The following is a 16,369-nucleotide window of genomic DNA, read 5'->3' as shown; positions in this document are numbered from 1 at the left end:
TAGTACTAACCCTTTACTAGTCCTGTATTAGAGTAGTACTAACCCTTTACTAGTCCTGTATTAGAGTAGTACTAACCCTTTACTAGTCCTGTATTAGAGTAGTACTAACCCTTTACTAGTCCTGTATTAGAGTAGTACTAACCCTTTACTAGTCCTGTATTAGAGTAGTACTAACCCTTTACTAGTCCTGTATTAGAGTAGTACTAACCCTTTACTAGTCCTGTATTAGAGTAGTACTAACCCTTTACTAGTCCTGTATTAGAGTAGTACTAACCCTTTACTAGTCCTGTATTAGAGTAGTACTAACCCTTTACTAGTCCTGTATTAGAGTAGTACTAACCCTTTACTAGTCCTGTATTAGAGTAGTACTAACCCTTTACTAGTACTAACCCTTTACTAGTCCTGTATTAGAGTAGTACTAACCCTTTACTAGTCCTGTATTAGAGTAGTACTAACCCTTTACTAGTCCTGTATTAGAGTAGTACTAACCCTTTACTAGTCCTGTATTAGAGTAGTACTAACCCTTTACTAGTCCTGTATTAGAGTAGTACTAACCCTTTACTAGTCCTGTATTAGAGTAGTACTAACCCTTTACTAGTCCTGTATTAGAGTAGTACTAACCCCCTTTACTAGTCCTGTATTAGAGTAGTACTAACCCTTTACTAGTCCTGTATTAGAGTAGTACTAACCCTTTACTAGTCCTGTATTAGAGTAGTACTAACCCTTTACTAGTCCTGTATTAGAGTAGTACTAACCCTTTACTAGTCCTGTATTAGAGTAGTACTAACCCTTTACTAGTCCTGTATTAGAGTAGTACTAACCCTTTACTAGTCCTGTATTAGAGTAGTACTAACCCTTTACTAGTCCTGTATTAGACCCTTTACTAGTCCTGTATTAGAGTAGTACTAACCCTTTACTAGTCCTGTATTAGAGTAGTACTAACCCTTTACTAGTCCTGTATTAGAGTAGTACTAACTTTACTAGTCCTAACCCTTTACTAGTCCTGTATTAGAGTAGTACTAACCCTTTACTAGTCCTGTATTAGAGTAGTACTAACCCTTTACTAGTCCTGTATTAGAGTAGTACTAACCCTTTACTAGTCCTGTATTAGAGTAGTACTAACCCTTTACTAGTCCTGTATTAGAGTAGTACTAACCCTAACCCTTTACTAGTCCTGTATTAGAGTAGTACTAACCCCCTTTACTAGTCCTGTATTAGAGTAGTACTAACCCCCTTTACTAGTCCTGTATTAGAGTAGTACTAACCCTTTACTAGTCCTGTATTAGAGTAGTACTAACCCTTTACTAGTCCTGTATTAGAGTAGTACTAACCCTAACCCTTTACTAGTCCTGTATTAGAGTAGTACTAACCCTTTACTAGTCCTGTATTAGAGTAGTACTAACCCTTTACTAACCTGTATTAGAGTAGTACTTTACTAGTCCTGTATTAGAGTAGTACTAACCCTTTACTAGTCCTGTTTAGAGTAGTACTAACCCTTTACTAGTCCTGTATTAGAGTAGTACTAACCTTTACTAGTCCTGTATTAGAGTAGTACTAACCCTTTACTAGTCCTGTATTAGAGTAGTACTAACTCTAACCCTTTACTAGTCCTGTATTAGAGTAGTACTAACCCTTTACTAGTCCTGTATTAGAGTAGTACTAACCCCCTTTACTAGTCCTGTATTAGAGTAGTACTAACCCTTTACTAGTCCTGTATTAGAGTAGTACTAACCCCCTTTACTAGTCCTGTATTAGAGTAGTACTAACCCTTTACTAGTCCTGTATTATTAGAGTAGTACTAACCCTTTACTAGTCCTGTATTAGAGTAGTACTAACCCTTTACTAGTCCTGTATTAGAGTAGTACTAACCCTTTACTAGTCCTGTATTATTTTACTAGTCCTGTATTAGAGTAGTACTAACCCTTTACTAGTCCTGTATTAGAGTAGTACTAACCCTTTACTAGTCCTGTATTAGAGTAGTACTAACCCTTTACTAGTCCTGTATTAGAGTAGTACTAACTTTACTACCCTGTATTAGAGTCTACTACCCTTTACTCTCTCTACTACCCTTCTACTACCCTCTCTCTTCTACCCTCTCTCTTCTACTCCTCTCTCTACTACCCTCTCTACTACCCTCTCTACTACCCTCTCTACTACCCTCTCTCTACTACCCTGTCTCTACTACCCTCTCTCTTCTACCCTCTCTACTACCCTCTCTCTACTACCCTCTCTCTACTACCCTCTCTCTTCTACCCTCTCTCTACTACCCTCTCTACTACCCTCTCTCTACTACCCTCTCTCTACTACCCTCTCTACTACCCTCTCTCTACTACCCTCTCTCTACTACCCTCTCTCTACTACCCTCTCTACTACCCTCTCTCTACTACCGTCTCTCTACTACCGTCTCTCTACTACCCTCTCTACTACCCTCTCTACTACCCTCTCTCTTCTACCCTCTCTCTACTACCCTCTCTCTACTACCCTCTCTACTACCCTGTCTCTACTACCCTCTACTACTACCATCTCTCTACTACCGTCTCTCTACTACCCTCTCTCTTCTCCCCTCTCTCTACTACCCTCTCTCTACTACCGTCTTTTTACTACCCTCTCTCTACTACCCTCTCTCTACTACCCTCTCTCTACTACCGTCTCTCTACTACCCTCTCTACTACCCTCTCTCTACTACCCTCTCTCTACTACCCTCTCTCTACTACCCTCTCTACTACCTCTCTACTACCCTCTACTACCCTCTCTCTACTACACCCTCTCTACTACCCTCTCTCTACTACCGTCTCTCTACTACCGTCTCTCTACTACCCTCTCTCTACTACCCTCTCTCTACTACCCTCTCTCTACTACTCTCTCTCTTCTACCCTCTCTCTTCTACCCTCTCTCTACTACCCTCTCTCTACTACCGTCTCTCTACTACCGTCTCTCTACTACCCTCTCTCTACTACCGTCTCTCTACTACCGTTTGTCTCTAGTGCCTGACAGGAATATGGCTCACACACAGTCCTGCTGCAGCCCTCCATATGTCTCTCAGTCTATGTATTATCAACCTATAGCCTGAATGTCTTTTTTCCAGGTGAAATATAGCAACTCCTGGCTGTCAACCAATGAACTGGAGCCGACTGGGATGATGGAATATCTCCATGCCTTAGTTTTCACATGATGCCTGAGGAGACGACACATCTAACATATGATGCCTGAGGAGACGACACATCTAACATATGATGCCTGAGGAGACGACACATCTAACATATGATGCCTGAGGAGACGACACATCTAACATATGATGCCTGAGGAGACGACACATCTAACATGTGATGCCTGAGGAGACGACACATCTAACATGTGATGCCTGAGGAGTGATGCCTGACACATCTAACATGATGCCTGAGGAGACGACACATCTAACATGTGATGCCTGAGGAGACGACACATCTAACATATGATGCCCTGAGGAGACGACACATCTAACATGTGATGCCTGAGGAGACGACACATCTAACATGTGATGCCTAAGGAGATGACACATCTAACATGTGATTCCTGAGGAGACGACACATCTAACATATAATGCCCTGAGGAGACAACACATCTAACATATGATGCCTGAGGAGACAACACATCCTTTCAATTATCATGAGTTACAGCAAAAGTGGTGTCAGAGTGTCTGGTGTTTTCTGCTCCTCCACTGAAATGGCCAATTATCTGTCCTCCTAATGTTCCTGACGTTAGGTGCCTAACAAGCCAAGGTTACAGATGCAGAACAGTAATGGACAGTGTTGTTCCATCTACGTGTTCAACCATTCTAAAGCCGTACTTGAAGTAGACATCACACACCTGTGTGTTTGTGTGTGTGTGTGTGTTTGTGTGTGTGTGTGTGTGTGTGTGTGTGTGTGTGTGTGTGTGTGTGTGTGTGTGTGTGTGTGTGTGTGTGTGTGTGTGTGTGTGTGAAATGGAGGCAGAGGGATTTTGTCCCCTGGTCGGGTACTCTCATCTCAGCCAGCTAACAGCAGGACCATCCCTTCTGCAGACTCAGGTCACCTAACCAGATTGAAAAGTGTGTGTGTGTGTGTGTGGTACTTTACGTGCGGGGAACACAGTTTCATTTCCTGTTGAGGGACAGATAAATATGTACACTTTTCTGAGGATTTGAACTATAACTGAGAGGCAGAGCTGATAATAATGGTGTTGAGGAGGGTTGTTCTTTATCATGGTGTTGAGGGTTGTTCTTTATCATGGTGTTAAGGAGGGTTGTTCTTTATCATGGTGTTGAGGAGGGTTGTTCTTTATCATGGTGTTGAGGGTTGTTCTTTATCATGGTGTTGAGGGTTGTTCTTTATCATGGTGTTGAGGAGGGTTGTTCTTTATCATGGTGTTGAGGAGGGTTGTTCTTTATCATGGTGTTGAGGAAGGTTGTTCTTTATCATGGTGTTGAGGGTTGTTCTTTATCATGGTGTTGAGGAGGGTTGTTCTTTATCATGGTGTTGAGGAGGGTTGTTCTTTATCATGGTGTTGAGGAGGGTTGTTCTTTATCATGGTGTTGAGGAGGGTTGTTCTTTATCATGGTGTTGAGGAGGGTTGTTCTTTATCATGGTGTTGAGGAGGGTTGTTCTTTATCATGGTGTTGAGGGTTGTTCTTTATCATGGTGTTGAGGAGGGTTGTTCTTTATCATGGTGTTGAGGGTTGTTCTTTATCATGGTGTTGAGGGTTGTTCTTTATCATGGTGTTGAGGAGGGTTGTTCTTTATCATGGTGTTGAGGAGGGTTGTTCTTTATCATGGTGTTGAGGAGGGTTGTTCTTTATCATGGTGTTGAGGAGGGTTGTTCTTTATCATGGTGTTGAGGAGGGTTGTTCTTTTTCATGGTGTTGAGGAGGGTAGTTCTTTATCATGGTGTTGAGGAGGGTTGTTCTTTATCATGGTGTTGAGGAGGGTTGTTCTTTATCATGGTGTTGATGAGGGTTGTTCTTTATCATGGTGTTGAGGAGGGTTGTTCTTTATCATGGTGTTGAGGAGGGTTGTTCTTTATCATGGTGTTGAGGGTTGTTCTTTATCATGGTGTTGAGGAGGGTTGTTCTTTATCATGGTGTTGAGGAGGGTTGTTCTTTATCATGGTGTTGAGGAAGGTTGTTCTTTATCATGGTGTTGAGGGTTGTTCTTTATCATGGTGTTGAGGAGGGTTGTTCTTTATCATGGTGTTGAGGAGGGTTGTTCTTTATCATGGTGTTGAGGAGGGTTGTTCTTTATCATAGTGTTGAGGAGGGTTGTTCTTTATCATGGTGTTGAGGAGGGTTGTTCTTTTTCATGGTGTTGAGGAGGGTTGTTCTTTATCATGGTGTTGAGGAGGGTTGTTCTTTATCATGGTGTTGAGGAGGGTTGTTCTTTATCATGGTGTTGAGGAGGGTTGTTCTTTATCATGGTGTTGAGGGTTGTTCTTTATCATGGTGTTGAGGAGGGTTGTTCTTTATCATGGTGTTGAGGAGGGTTGTTCTTTATCATGGTGTTGAGGGTTGTTCTTTATCATGGTGTTGAGGAGGGTTGTTCTTTATCATGGTGTTGAGGGTTGTTCTTTATCATGGCGTTGAGGAGGGTTGTTCTTTATCATGGTGTTGAGGAGGGTTGTTCTTTATCATGGTGTTGAGGAGGGTTGTTCTTTATCATGGTGTTGAGGAGGGTTGTTCTTTATCATGGTGTTGAGGAGGGTTGTTCTTTATCATGGTGTTGAGGAGGGTTGTTCTTTATCATGGTGTTGAGGAGGGTTGTTCTTTATCATGGTGTTGAGGAGGGTTGTTCTTTATCATGGTGTTGAGGAGGGTTGTTCTTTATCATGGTGTTGAGGGTTGTTCTTTATCATGGTGTTGAGGGTTGTTCTTTTTCATGGTTTCGAGGAGGGTTGTTCTTTATCATGGTGTTGAGGGTTGTTCTTTATCATGGTGTTGAGGAGGGTTGTTCTTTATCATGGTGTTGAGGAGGGTTGGTCTTTATCATGGTGTTGAGGAGGGTTGTTCTTTATCATGGTGTTGAGGAGGGTTGTTCTTTATCATGGTGTTGAGGAGGGTTGTTCTTTTAGTTTTACAGCTGAGTTGTTGCCACCTCTTTCACTGAGATATCATGCTTAGTTGGTTTATATTCTTCAAGGAGATTATTTCAGATTTAAAACTTTCCTTGTCTCTTCCCTCCCCTCCCTCCCCACCCCCTCCCTCCTTCCTCTTCCCCTTCCCTCCCTCCCCTCCAGGTGAGTCATTACAGCCAGCAGCTGAAGGAGTGTTGAGCATGGTGGAGACCGTCCCACCAAAGTCGGCTAAGAAGCCCCGCTGGACCTCTCTGGAGATCGGCCTGCTCACCATCGTCTCCCTCCTCTTCATCGTCATAGTGGCCCTCATCGTCCTCTTCGCCACACAACGGACTGATAGCGGTGAGTGGAGAAACTCAGAGAGCAATCAATATGTCAATCAATCAAGCAAGGAATCAATGAATCAATCATTTAGACAGTCAGTCAGACAAATGAAAGGGAGTTTTAAAACGTTAAGGTTGCAAGATTGGATCCCCCGAGCTGACAAGGTGAAAATCTGTCGTTCTGCCCCTGAACAAGGCAGTTAACCCACCGTTCCTGGGCCGTCATTGAAAATAAGAATGTGTTCTTAACGGACTTGCCTAGTTAAATAAAAGTATTAAAAAAAATTTAAAAAAAATTGGCGCCCAAAAATACTGATTTCCGATTGTTATGAAAACTTGACATCGGCCCCAATTAATCGGCAAATTCCGATTAATCGGCCCGACCTCTAATCTCAACAGATGATATGGGGGTATGATGACACATCATGTGCTATTGAGAAGGAAAAAAAATCACTGCTGAGTTTACTATTCTTATGGTTGCAATCTTGTACGCTTGTGTAGCTTACTTTCTGTCAGCGAGAACCCTAAAACATACCCTTCAGTCAAATGTTACGGCACATTTAATATGTGAGTTTCAGAGTTAAAAGAGGTGGGCAATATGCGGTTGCTACATACATTTATTTGTGTGACTTTTATATGAACGATATCAATACCCATTGATTCTTGAAGAATATAACTTATAGATGCCTCACTAGCTTAGGTCAACTGTCGTTCCTCATCGGAACTCAAAAGATAAGATGGTTTTTTATTAAACATTTTCAAATTGCAAACACTGAATAGCCTCAAAACGTGGTTTAAAAAATCATTTTGATACAATGGATGGTCAGTCATTGCATCCATAACTCTGAGAGTGGTTACATTTCTCCAGCTCCCATCCCACAGCTTTTTACCCAAACAGTGGCGGTCACCGGCGTTGTTATTGTTCAAACTGCAGATTGGCCCCCCCCCCGCGTTAACGTTTGTCAGCTCGAGGGGAGCGTTGAAGCGTGTATAGTGGTCTGAAAACTGAAACCCACTCCACTAAAGGAACAGGACTTTCAACAGGTTGCTAGAGGACTCGTGAGTGTTGTTTTTGGAGGGTCAGTACAGGGGGACACGGCATGGAAAGGGCCTTTGGGAAGCATTCCACTGTTGTATTCGGCACATGTGACCAATACAATTTGATTTGATTAATGGCCAAGTTTGTAAAGGTTTTTATTGAGTATAAAGTTCAATTTCAGTCCATAGATACTTCCCTCTATGGCCCTTTGGTGATCAGAGATTCCAGGAGCTATGATTGATGAACTGTAGGCTCTATGGCAGAAGGTCTACTTAATGCTAATTTAAACCTCATGGCGATGGACGATTCAGAGCGTAGTGTCGTTTTTTTCATCACAAGAGGGACGGTTCCTTGTACTGTAGTGTGCTCCGACACATTTGACGTACTCCCGTGTCACATGGAAATTATAACGCGTCCTATCATTCCTTGCATAGACGGATGGACGGACGGACGGACGGACGGGGGGGCAGTGTTGTGTAGGCAATGAAGCTCGCATCGTTCATTGATCTGATCTATAGGCTATAGGTTATGCATCAAAATAGCCTATTTTGCATTGACAACCCAAAATAATCTCAGCGACTGTTCAAACAATACAACAGCCTTACAACAGCCAAACAACAGCCTTATTACAATTCTCCCCAAAGGGTATTTTGTTCAGAAGTAAAATCTAGTGATTCCAGACTATTGATAAAAACAGCTGCGAGATATGGGCTTTCTCTCCTCGACCAAAACATGATATGATTGTATTTTTAGCTGATATGGGAGTGAATATATTCAAGCTGCATATCAAACTGGGATAATGTTGCAGGTTACACTGGCAAGTAGAATAATAGTTGCCAGGGAATATTATTTCATTATGAATCTGAATATTTTACTTGCTGATGTGGAAATCTAATCAACTTCAAAATCACTTAAATTTCAAGATTGCTGTCTTGGTTTAGCTTGGCATTAAATAAGCAACCTGTTTTGCATTGATAACCAAATATCAGCGACTGTTCAAGCAATAAACCAAACGATATTGTATCCTTACTAGAATCCTCCCCAAAAGAAGAGTCTTTGTTAAGAAGTGATAATGTTATTCTAGGCTATTTTGAAAAGTAAAAACAGAGAGCCATGTGCTTTTTCCCCCTCTGTTACAAATTATGACATTCTACTTTTAGTTGATATGGGAGAGAATACATTGAATATTTTTCATGGCATATTATTTAATTATGAATCCGATTATTTCACTTGGCGATGTAGGAAGCTAAAAGGCTAGCTAACCGTCAAAATTTGCCAAAAAATCCTATATCCATTGTTTTAGGGATTTTTTATGCTCGCTGACTGTCCCAATGATTACCAATTATTATTAACGTCTAGAAACTGTTTGAATGTAGGTCCATTATCATTTTCACACAGTTTCCATTCGGTTTTAATCATTTTAGTCAAGTATATTGACATCTATCCCCCACCCCCCAAAAAACTTTTTTCAATATTTTAGTTTGTTCGTTTTTGGACTCGAGCCACCCGATTGGGCCCCCTATTAAAGTGTTCCTATTGGTGAAAAAGGAACAAAAACATTGAGAATAGAACAACAGTGGGTTGTATGTTTGACGCCTCTGAATGAAAGGTTTTTTCCAAAAGCATAGGTCACTGTCTCTCAAGTGCTTTGAGGCTACTACTGTCTGACCAGCAGTACTGTTTCCTTCAGTAAAGTTATACTACTGACTACTACTGTCTGACCAGCAGTACTGTTTCCTTCAGTAAAGTTATACTACTGACTACTACTGTCTGACCAGCAGTACTGTTTCCTTCAGTAAAGTTATACTACTGACTACTACTGTCTAACCAGCAGTACTGTTTCCTTCAGTAAAGTTATACTACTGACTACTACTGTCTGACCAGCAGTACTGTTTCCTTCAGTAAAGTTATACTACTGACTACTACTGTCTGACCAGCAGTACTGTTTCCTTCAGTAAAGTTATACTACTGACTACTACTGTCTGACCAGCAGTACTGTTTCCTTCAGTAAAGTTATACTACTGACTACTACTGTCTGACCAGCAGTACTGTTTCCCGGTGTTGTAGTACTCGAGTCCGACTGCACTCAGACTCTGACTTGACCATTGGGTGACTCAGACCGCCTTCTCGTGCCTATTTGCACTTGCACTGGATAGGCTACAATGATGCAATTTCGACCTGTTAAAGCCAGCGCTCTGCTATTTTCAAATTTGCTCAAAGATGGGTAATTTACCTGTCTTATATCAGTTCGCTTGCCCTCAGATGGGAGGGATGGAAATATTTTAGGTGTGACGCGCAACATTTCGGCGTCCTGCTACTCATGCCAGGAATATAGTATATGCATATGATTAGTATGTGTGGATAGAAAACACTCTCACGTTTCTAAAACTGGTTAAATCACCGCTGTGACTATAACAGAGCGTGTGTTTCATCGAAAAGCGCAAGAAAAACTGATCACTGAAAACTGAAAAAAATATCCATGCGCCACTTGCATGTATTGTTCAAGGGGCACGAAATTAAATGGGGCCGAGATTGCAAGTCCTACAGCTTCCACACGATGTCACCACTCTTGTCAATTGCCTTCTCGTTGTTTCTTGGTCAAACGAGGAAGAGAGACCACTTTCCATCCGGTCTCCGACAGGAAGTTTTGGAAGAGAGATTTTGGAAGATGATTTGAAAGCGTGGAGCTATTGAATACACATCGCCTCGTGATCAATTTGATAGATTATTAACGTTTACTAATACCTAAAGTTGGATTACAAAAGTATTTCGAAGTGTTTTGTGAAAGTTCATCGTCGACTTTTTTAATTTAAAAAAATGACGTAGCGTTTTGAAACTGTGTTTTTTTCTGAATCACACAGTTTCCATAGATGGATATTTTGGGTATATATGGACCGATTTAATCGAAAAAAAGACCCAATAGTGATGTTTATGGGACATATAGGAGTGCCAACAAAGAAGCTCGTCCAAGGTAATGAAAGTTTTTTATTTTATTTCTGCTGTTTGTGTAGCGGCGGCTACGCTAATTCTTTTGTTTTCTTTTGTTTACGTCGCCTGTTGGCTAGATTCACAACGAGTGTAGCTTTAATTCAGTGCCCTGCATGTGTGTTTTGATGAACGTTTGAGTTTTAACGAGTGCTATTAGCATTTGGCGCAGCGCATTTGCATTTCCAGATGCCTAGATGGGACGTCTGCGTCTCAGGTCGACGCAAGAGGTTAAAACCATGATCCAAAGTGCTATTTTCATGCATCGATGTTAAGGATATTTAAGACCAACCAAAAGCTGTTTTTAACGGTAAAGTTTTCTTAAAAACTTCTTATTTTATATTGCGTCCCACATGGCCAAAAGCCTGGGAAAATGCAGCGCTGCAAATTCAAATAAAATTATATAAAAATCAAACTTTCATTAAATCACACATGTAAGATACTCAATTAAATCTACACTCGTTGTGAATCCAGCCAACATGTCAGATTTTTAAAAAGCTTTTCGGCGAAAGCATAAGGACCTATTATCTGATGATAGCACAACAGTAAACAAAGGGGGTAGCATATTTCAACCCTGCAGGCGCTACACAAAACAAAGAAATAAAATATAAAACATGCCTTACCTTTGACAAGCTTCTTTTGTTGGCACTCCAATATGTCCCATAAACATCACAATTGGTCCTTTTGTTCGATTAATTCCGTCCATATATATCCAAAATGTCCATTTATTTGGCGCGTTTGATCCAGAAAAAGACAGCTTCCAAATTGCCCAACGTCACTACAAAATATTTCAAAAGTTGCCTGTAAACTTTACCAAAACTTTTCAAACTACTTTTGTAATACAACTTTAGGTATTTTTAAACGTTAATAATCGATCAAATTGTAGACGGGTCTATCTGTGTTCAATACAGGAAGACAACAAACCAAGCTACTTTTCAAGTCTTGCACAACTCTCAACAGTGTTACGCAGTTCCTAGTTGGCCCTACTTCTTCATTGCACAAAGGAATAACCTCGACCAAATTCCAAAGACTGGTGACATCCAGTGGAAGCGGTAGGAACTGAAAACAAGTTCCTAAGAAATATATTTTTCCAATGAGAATCAGTGAACAGACAGAGATCTCAAAAAAATAAAAATCTGAACTGTTAATCCTCGGGGTTTTGCCTGCTACATAAATTCTGTTATACTCACAGACAAGATTCAAACAGATTTAGAAACTTCAGAGTGTTTTCTATCCAAATATACTAATACTATGCATATCTTATATTCTTGGCATGAGTAGCAGGAAGTTGAAATTGGGCACGCTATTTATCCAAAAGTGAAAATGCTGCCCCTTATACCTTAAGAAGTTTTAAGGCATGAATTTTGACTGCGGAAACGGAGCCTATCCAGCCGTGACGCACACTGCCTATATGCGCATGGAACAAGAGTAATGTGCGTTTGGTGCATATATACTTTGTATTTAGAAACAACAAAAAAAATCTTGTTTTTACCCCATTTTTTTTTAAACCAAGCATAGCCTTCCCTTCGCTTAATGAAGGCTGTTTCTTTTTGTCCTGATCAGGCTAATCAAGACTATCAATAAAGGGTTTGGCTCATGAGACCACTTGGAAATACAGTGCCTTGCGAAAGTATTTGGCCCCCTTGAACTTTGCGACCTTTTGCCACATTTCAGGCTTCAAACATAAAGATATAAAACTGTATTTTTTTGTGAAGAATCAACAACAAGTGGGACACAATCATGAAGTGGAACGACATTTATTGGATATTTCAAACTTTTTTAACAAATCAAAAACTGAAAAATTGGGCGTGCAAAATTATTCAGCCCCCTTAAGTTAATACTTTGTAGCGCCACCTTTTGCTGCGATTACAGCTGTAAGTCGCTTGGGGTATGTCTCTATCAGTTTTGCACATCGAAAGACTGACATTTTTTCCCATTCCTCCTTGCAAAACAGCTCGAGCTCAGTGAGGTTGGATGGAGAGCATTTGTGAACAGCAGTTTTCAGTTCTTTCCACAGATTCTCGATTGGATTCAGGTCTGGACTTTGACTTGGCCATTCTAACACCTGGATATGTTTATTTTTGAACCATTCCATTGTAGATTTTGCTTTATGTTTTGGATCATTGTCTTGTTGGAAGACAAATCTCCATCCCAGTCTCAGGTATTTTGCAGACTCCATCAGGTTTTCTTCCAGAATGGTCCTGTATTTGGCTCCATCTATCTTCCCATCAATTTTAACCATCTTCCCTGTCCCTGCTGAAGAAGGGGGGCCGAATACTTTCGCAAGGCACTGTAAATACATCATTCTCTACTATTATTCTGACATTTTACATTCTTAAAATAAAGTGGTGATCTTAACTGACCTAAGACAGGGAATTTTTACCCAGGATTAAATGTCAGGAATCGTGAAACTGAGTTGAAATGTATTTGGCTAAGGTGTATGTAAACTTCCGACTTAAACTGTATGTGATGAGGATCTACATTGCATTAGGTTTGTTAATCAATTACAAATTACATGACCCTCCTCTGGACAACCCCCCCCCCACTAAACCCACTCCCATACTGAAATTAAGAAGCATTACCCCTCCCCATTTTCCTCCAGGTAACAATTGTGTACATTTCCACCACCAGAAGTCCTGAAAAACCATTTCCCCTGCCTATTATAGTGGATAGATCTCTAAACAGTCACAGCAGGCTGGATGCAACAGGGAGCAACAGTTTGCAACAGGAGCCTCTGCGCCCCACTGTTTGTGTGTGTGTGTCACTGTGTGTGTGTGTGTTTGTGTGTGTGTGTCACTGTGTGTGTGTGTATTTGTGTCACTGTGTGTGTGTGTGTGTGTGTTTGTGTGTGTGTGTGTGTGTGTGTGTGTGTGTGTGTGTGTTTGTGTGTGTGTGTGTTGTGTGTGTGTCACTGTGTGTGTGTGTGTGTGTGTGTTTGTGTGTGTGTGTGTGTTTGTGTGTGTGTGTGTGTTTGTGTGTGTGTGTGTGTGTGTATGTGTGTCACTGTGTGTGTGTGTTTGCCTCTCGTTATGGCAGGGGTTCCCAAACTATTTTGACCTACGACCCCATTTTGATATCTGAATGTTCTCGATGACCCCAACCATGTGAACATTTTTTATGTAATTAACTTTTTTTTTCTTTGGGCCAAAACATTCTAACATCCCCATAAATACCTTTCCCCCTTTTATCTCTCTACTCTACAGAATGGACTCTTGGAAAGCCCTTTGTTAACATAGAGAAAGTTTGGTAACATCAAAAGGTCGGGCACGGAACAATATTTAGGACATCCAACCAGTTGAAAGTATCCGTTGGTACTTAAAGAATATGATGTCAGATCAGTTGTCGTCTGAGACATTATTACTGATGATAGGACGACATAAACTGCATCTTGGAAAGTCTACACATTCTAGTTATCAGATTCACATGGAATTGTTGTGCAATTTAATTTTAGTTTAAAATGAGATGAAGTAAAATATGCTCACTCAGTGGCCACAGCCACGTGAATAGGCATTGGTTGGAAATGATGAACCAACCCCTTTTCTACATTTCTATAAAAGCCCCCGTGACCCAATTCACGGCGAACTAAGCCAACCTCAGCTCTGGTTGCGAATGGCAAAATCACCATTTTCTTTACTAGGCAAGTCAGTTAAGAACAAATTCTTATTTTCAATGACAGCCTAGGAACAGTGGGTTAACTGCCTGTTCAGGGGCAGAACAACAGATTTGTACCTTGTCAGCTCGGGATTCAAACTTGCAACCTTTCGGTTACTAGTCCAATGCTCTAACCACTAGGCTACCCTGCCGCCCATTGTGTTCTCAATGACGTGAGGACTGATGTCCATACTTTTAAAAGGGCGAATTTCAACGTGAAGGTGACGATCGCCACGCTGGAAGGATGAATTTCGACGATACCAGCCAGAATATAGCATGAGCTTGTAGCATGGCAACTTGGTATGAACTTTAAACTCTTATTCACTTAAGAAGTGATACATCCTAGATGTTGAGTTATCAGCAGCAGCTGTAAACGTGGGCTAGGAAAGGACGGACAATCTCTTCAGAAAGACAGGGTACTACAACGTATCCGTTCTACCACACGACAACAGACTACAACCTATCCGCCCAGAAATATTCTTCAAAGGACAAGGGAGTTTCTGCTGGGCAACCCAGCCTTCCATCTTCGACCAATCTATCAAAGCCCAACTCAGAGTAAATATAGTTATTGCATTTTCCTTTTCCGAATGGGAGGTTATTTAGAATGCACAAGATTCTGTATTTACGATAGCATAGCTTCATAAGGTCCGATAGAGACCCAATGCTTTTGTTCCTCAGTCTTCCTGCTCTTTCATTCAAACCCATCCCCCTTTCTTTGTGTAACCAGCCGTCATATCGGTTTCGTCTGCTAGGGATGTTTTCTTTTAGGACATGATTAGTAATCAATGTATGATCCTTCCTGTGTATATGTAATTCTGTGTGACTATTTATGTATTTAGTAAATAAATAATAATAAAAAAATTGTATTGCTGATTCAACTTGTTAGCCAGGTTTCGTGAAGATAACCAACAATTTTACGATGTTCAGATGAGACTGAATAAGGTGACGATTAATAATTGACTGCTATTGATATAAAAGATGACCAAATCTTTAAGAGTTTATTCGGAAGACAACAGCTCTATAAACATTCTTCCGTGTTGCCCCGGCTTCCTAGTTAATTACATTTACTTGATTAGTTTAATCAGTAAAGGTAATATTAATTACAGAGAATTGATTTTATAAAATAGCATGTCATATTATTTAATCGATAGTAAAGACACGACACTATCCAGAACCTGATATCTATCCAGAACCTGATATCTGTTCTTCCTCACTTCATCTGACCTGACCTCGGCCCCAAATTCCTAACTCATAGGATCCCTGATGTCCAACGATAACATATTCTGACAGAATTTAAACATTCTACATTCCCCTCTCTCCCTCAGTGATATGGTTAAGGATACTTCATATTTTCAAGTTTTAGAACTCAGAACCCATCAGAGGTGAGCAGTCATCACTCGTGTGGGACACAGATCCTGTGTTCTGTTAGAAGCACACACAGCCGTGGGATGGGTGGCATGGTTGGCTTTTGAAAGACTCTCCAATAAGAATGATTTCCTCTGAATCCACTGATTCGGTCACTCATCTATAGAAGGTTTTTGTATTTCCCCTGCATGCTTGCGTTCGGTTAATTTGGTTTACCAAATATGTCTGTTACACAGGCAAGGAGACACATTTTCTGACACAGAAAGTCAACCAAGTCTTGTCCCTCTCTCTTATTGGGGCGACAGGGTAGCCTAGTGGTTAGCGTGTTGGCCTAATAACTGGAAGATTGCAAGTTCAAACCCCTGAGCTGACAAGGTACAAATCTGTCATTCTGCCCCTGAACAAGCAGGGGCAGTTCCTAGGCCTTCATTGAAAATAATAATTTGTTCTTAACTGACTTGCCTAGTTAAATAAAGGTTAATAAATAAATGCAAAACATCTTTCCAACACTCCTCCTTGATAACCACCAAGCTTTGATGTGAAATAGAACACTCTCATGCTCTGATCCCACATCTCCTCATAGTTTTGTGAACAGGAGTCAAAGTTACCTGCTGCAGTATATCTCTGAGTTCTGCTCTCAGCTCTTTTGCCGCCAGTTACTCTCAGTTACTCAATGTGTCCATATGGCAGAGGGTAGAGTGTAGAGGCCTGCTCGCCGTCCCGCCATAGATGGAGCCCCATCTGTGCAAAAGCCGACCATTCGACCCCATATGGAATCTGTTTTTCGTCTATACAGCCATGCAGCATACTGAACATCCCCTGTGCCGCTTTACGCTCGGGAATTGTGAGACAGAAGAATTTGTCCTCGTGAATAGCATCCATTTGGAGAGCACAAACTGGGGAGTTTTTGAGTCATTCAGTCAGA

General features: G+C 41.0%; 1 protein-coding gene across 1 annotated transcript in view; it reads left to right on the top strand.

The window, feature by feature from the left end:
• The window catches only part of LOC112267493 (neprilysin-like), a 99,078-nt gene that overhangs the window by 7,732 nt on the left and 74,977 nt on the right, over window positions 1–16,369 (top strand). Inside the window, 1 exon segment of the mRNA XM_042297690.1 lies at window positions 6,244–6,423. Within this exon segment, the coding sequence (XP_042153624.1) occupies window positions 6,244–6,423 (180 nt within the window).

The sequence above is a fragment of the Oncorhynchus tshawytscha genome, linkage group LG14 (assembly GCF_018296145.1).
Source record: "Oncorhynchus tshawytscha isolate Ot180627B linkage group LG14, Otsh_v2.0, whole genome shotgun sequence".
NCBI classification, from domain to species: domain Eukaryota; kingdom Metazoa; phylum Chordata; class Actinopteri; order Salmoniformes; family Salmonidae; genus Oncorhynchus; species Oncorhynchus tshawytscha.
Note: the sequence above shows the minus strand (reverse complement) of the source record. Positions and strands in the feature narration are given on the sequence as shown.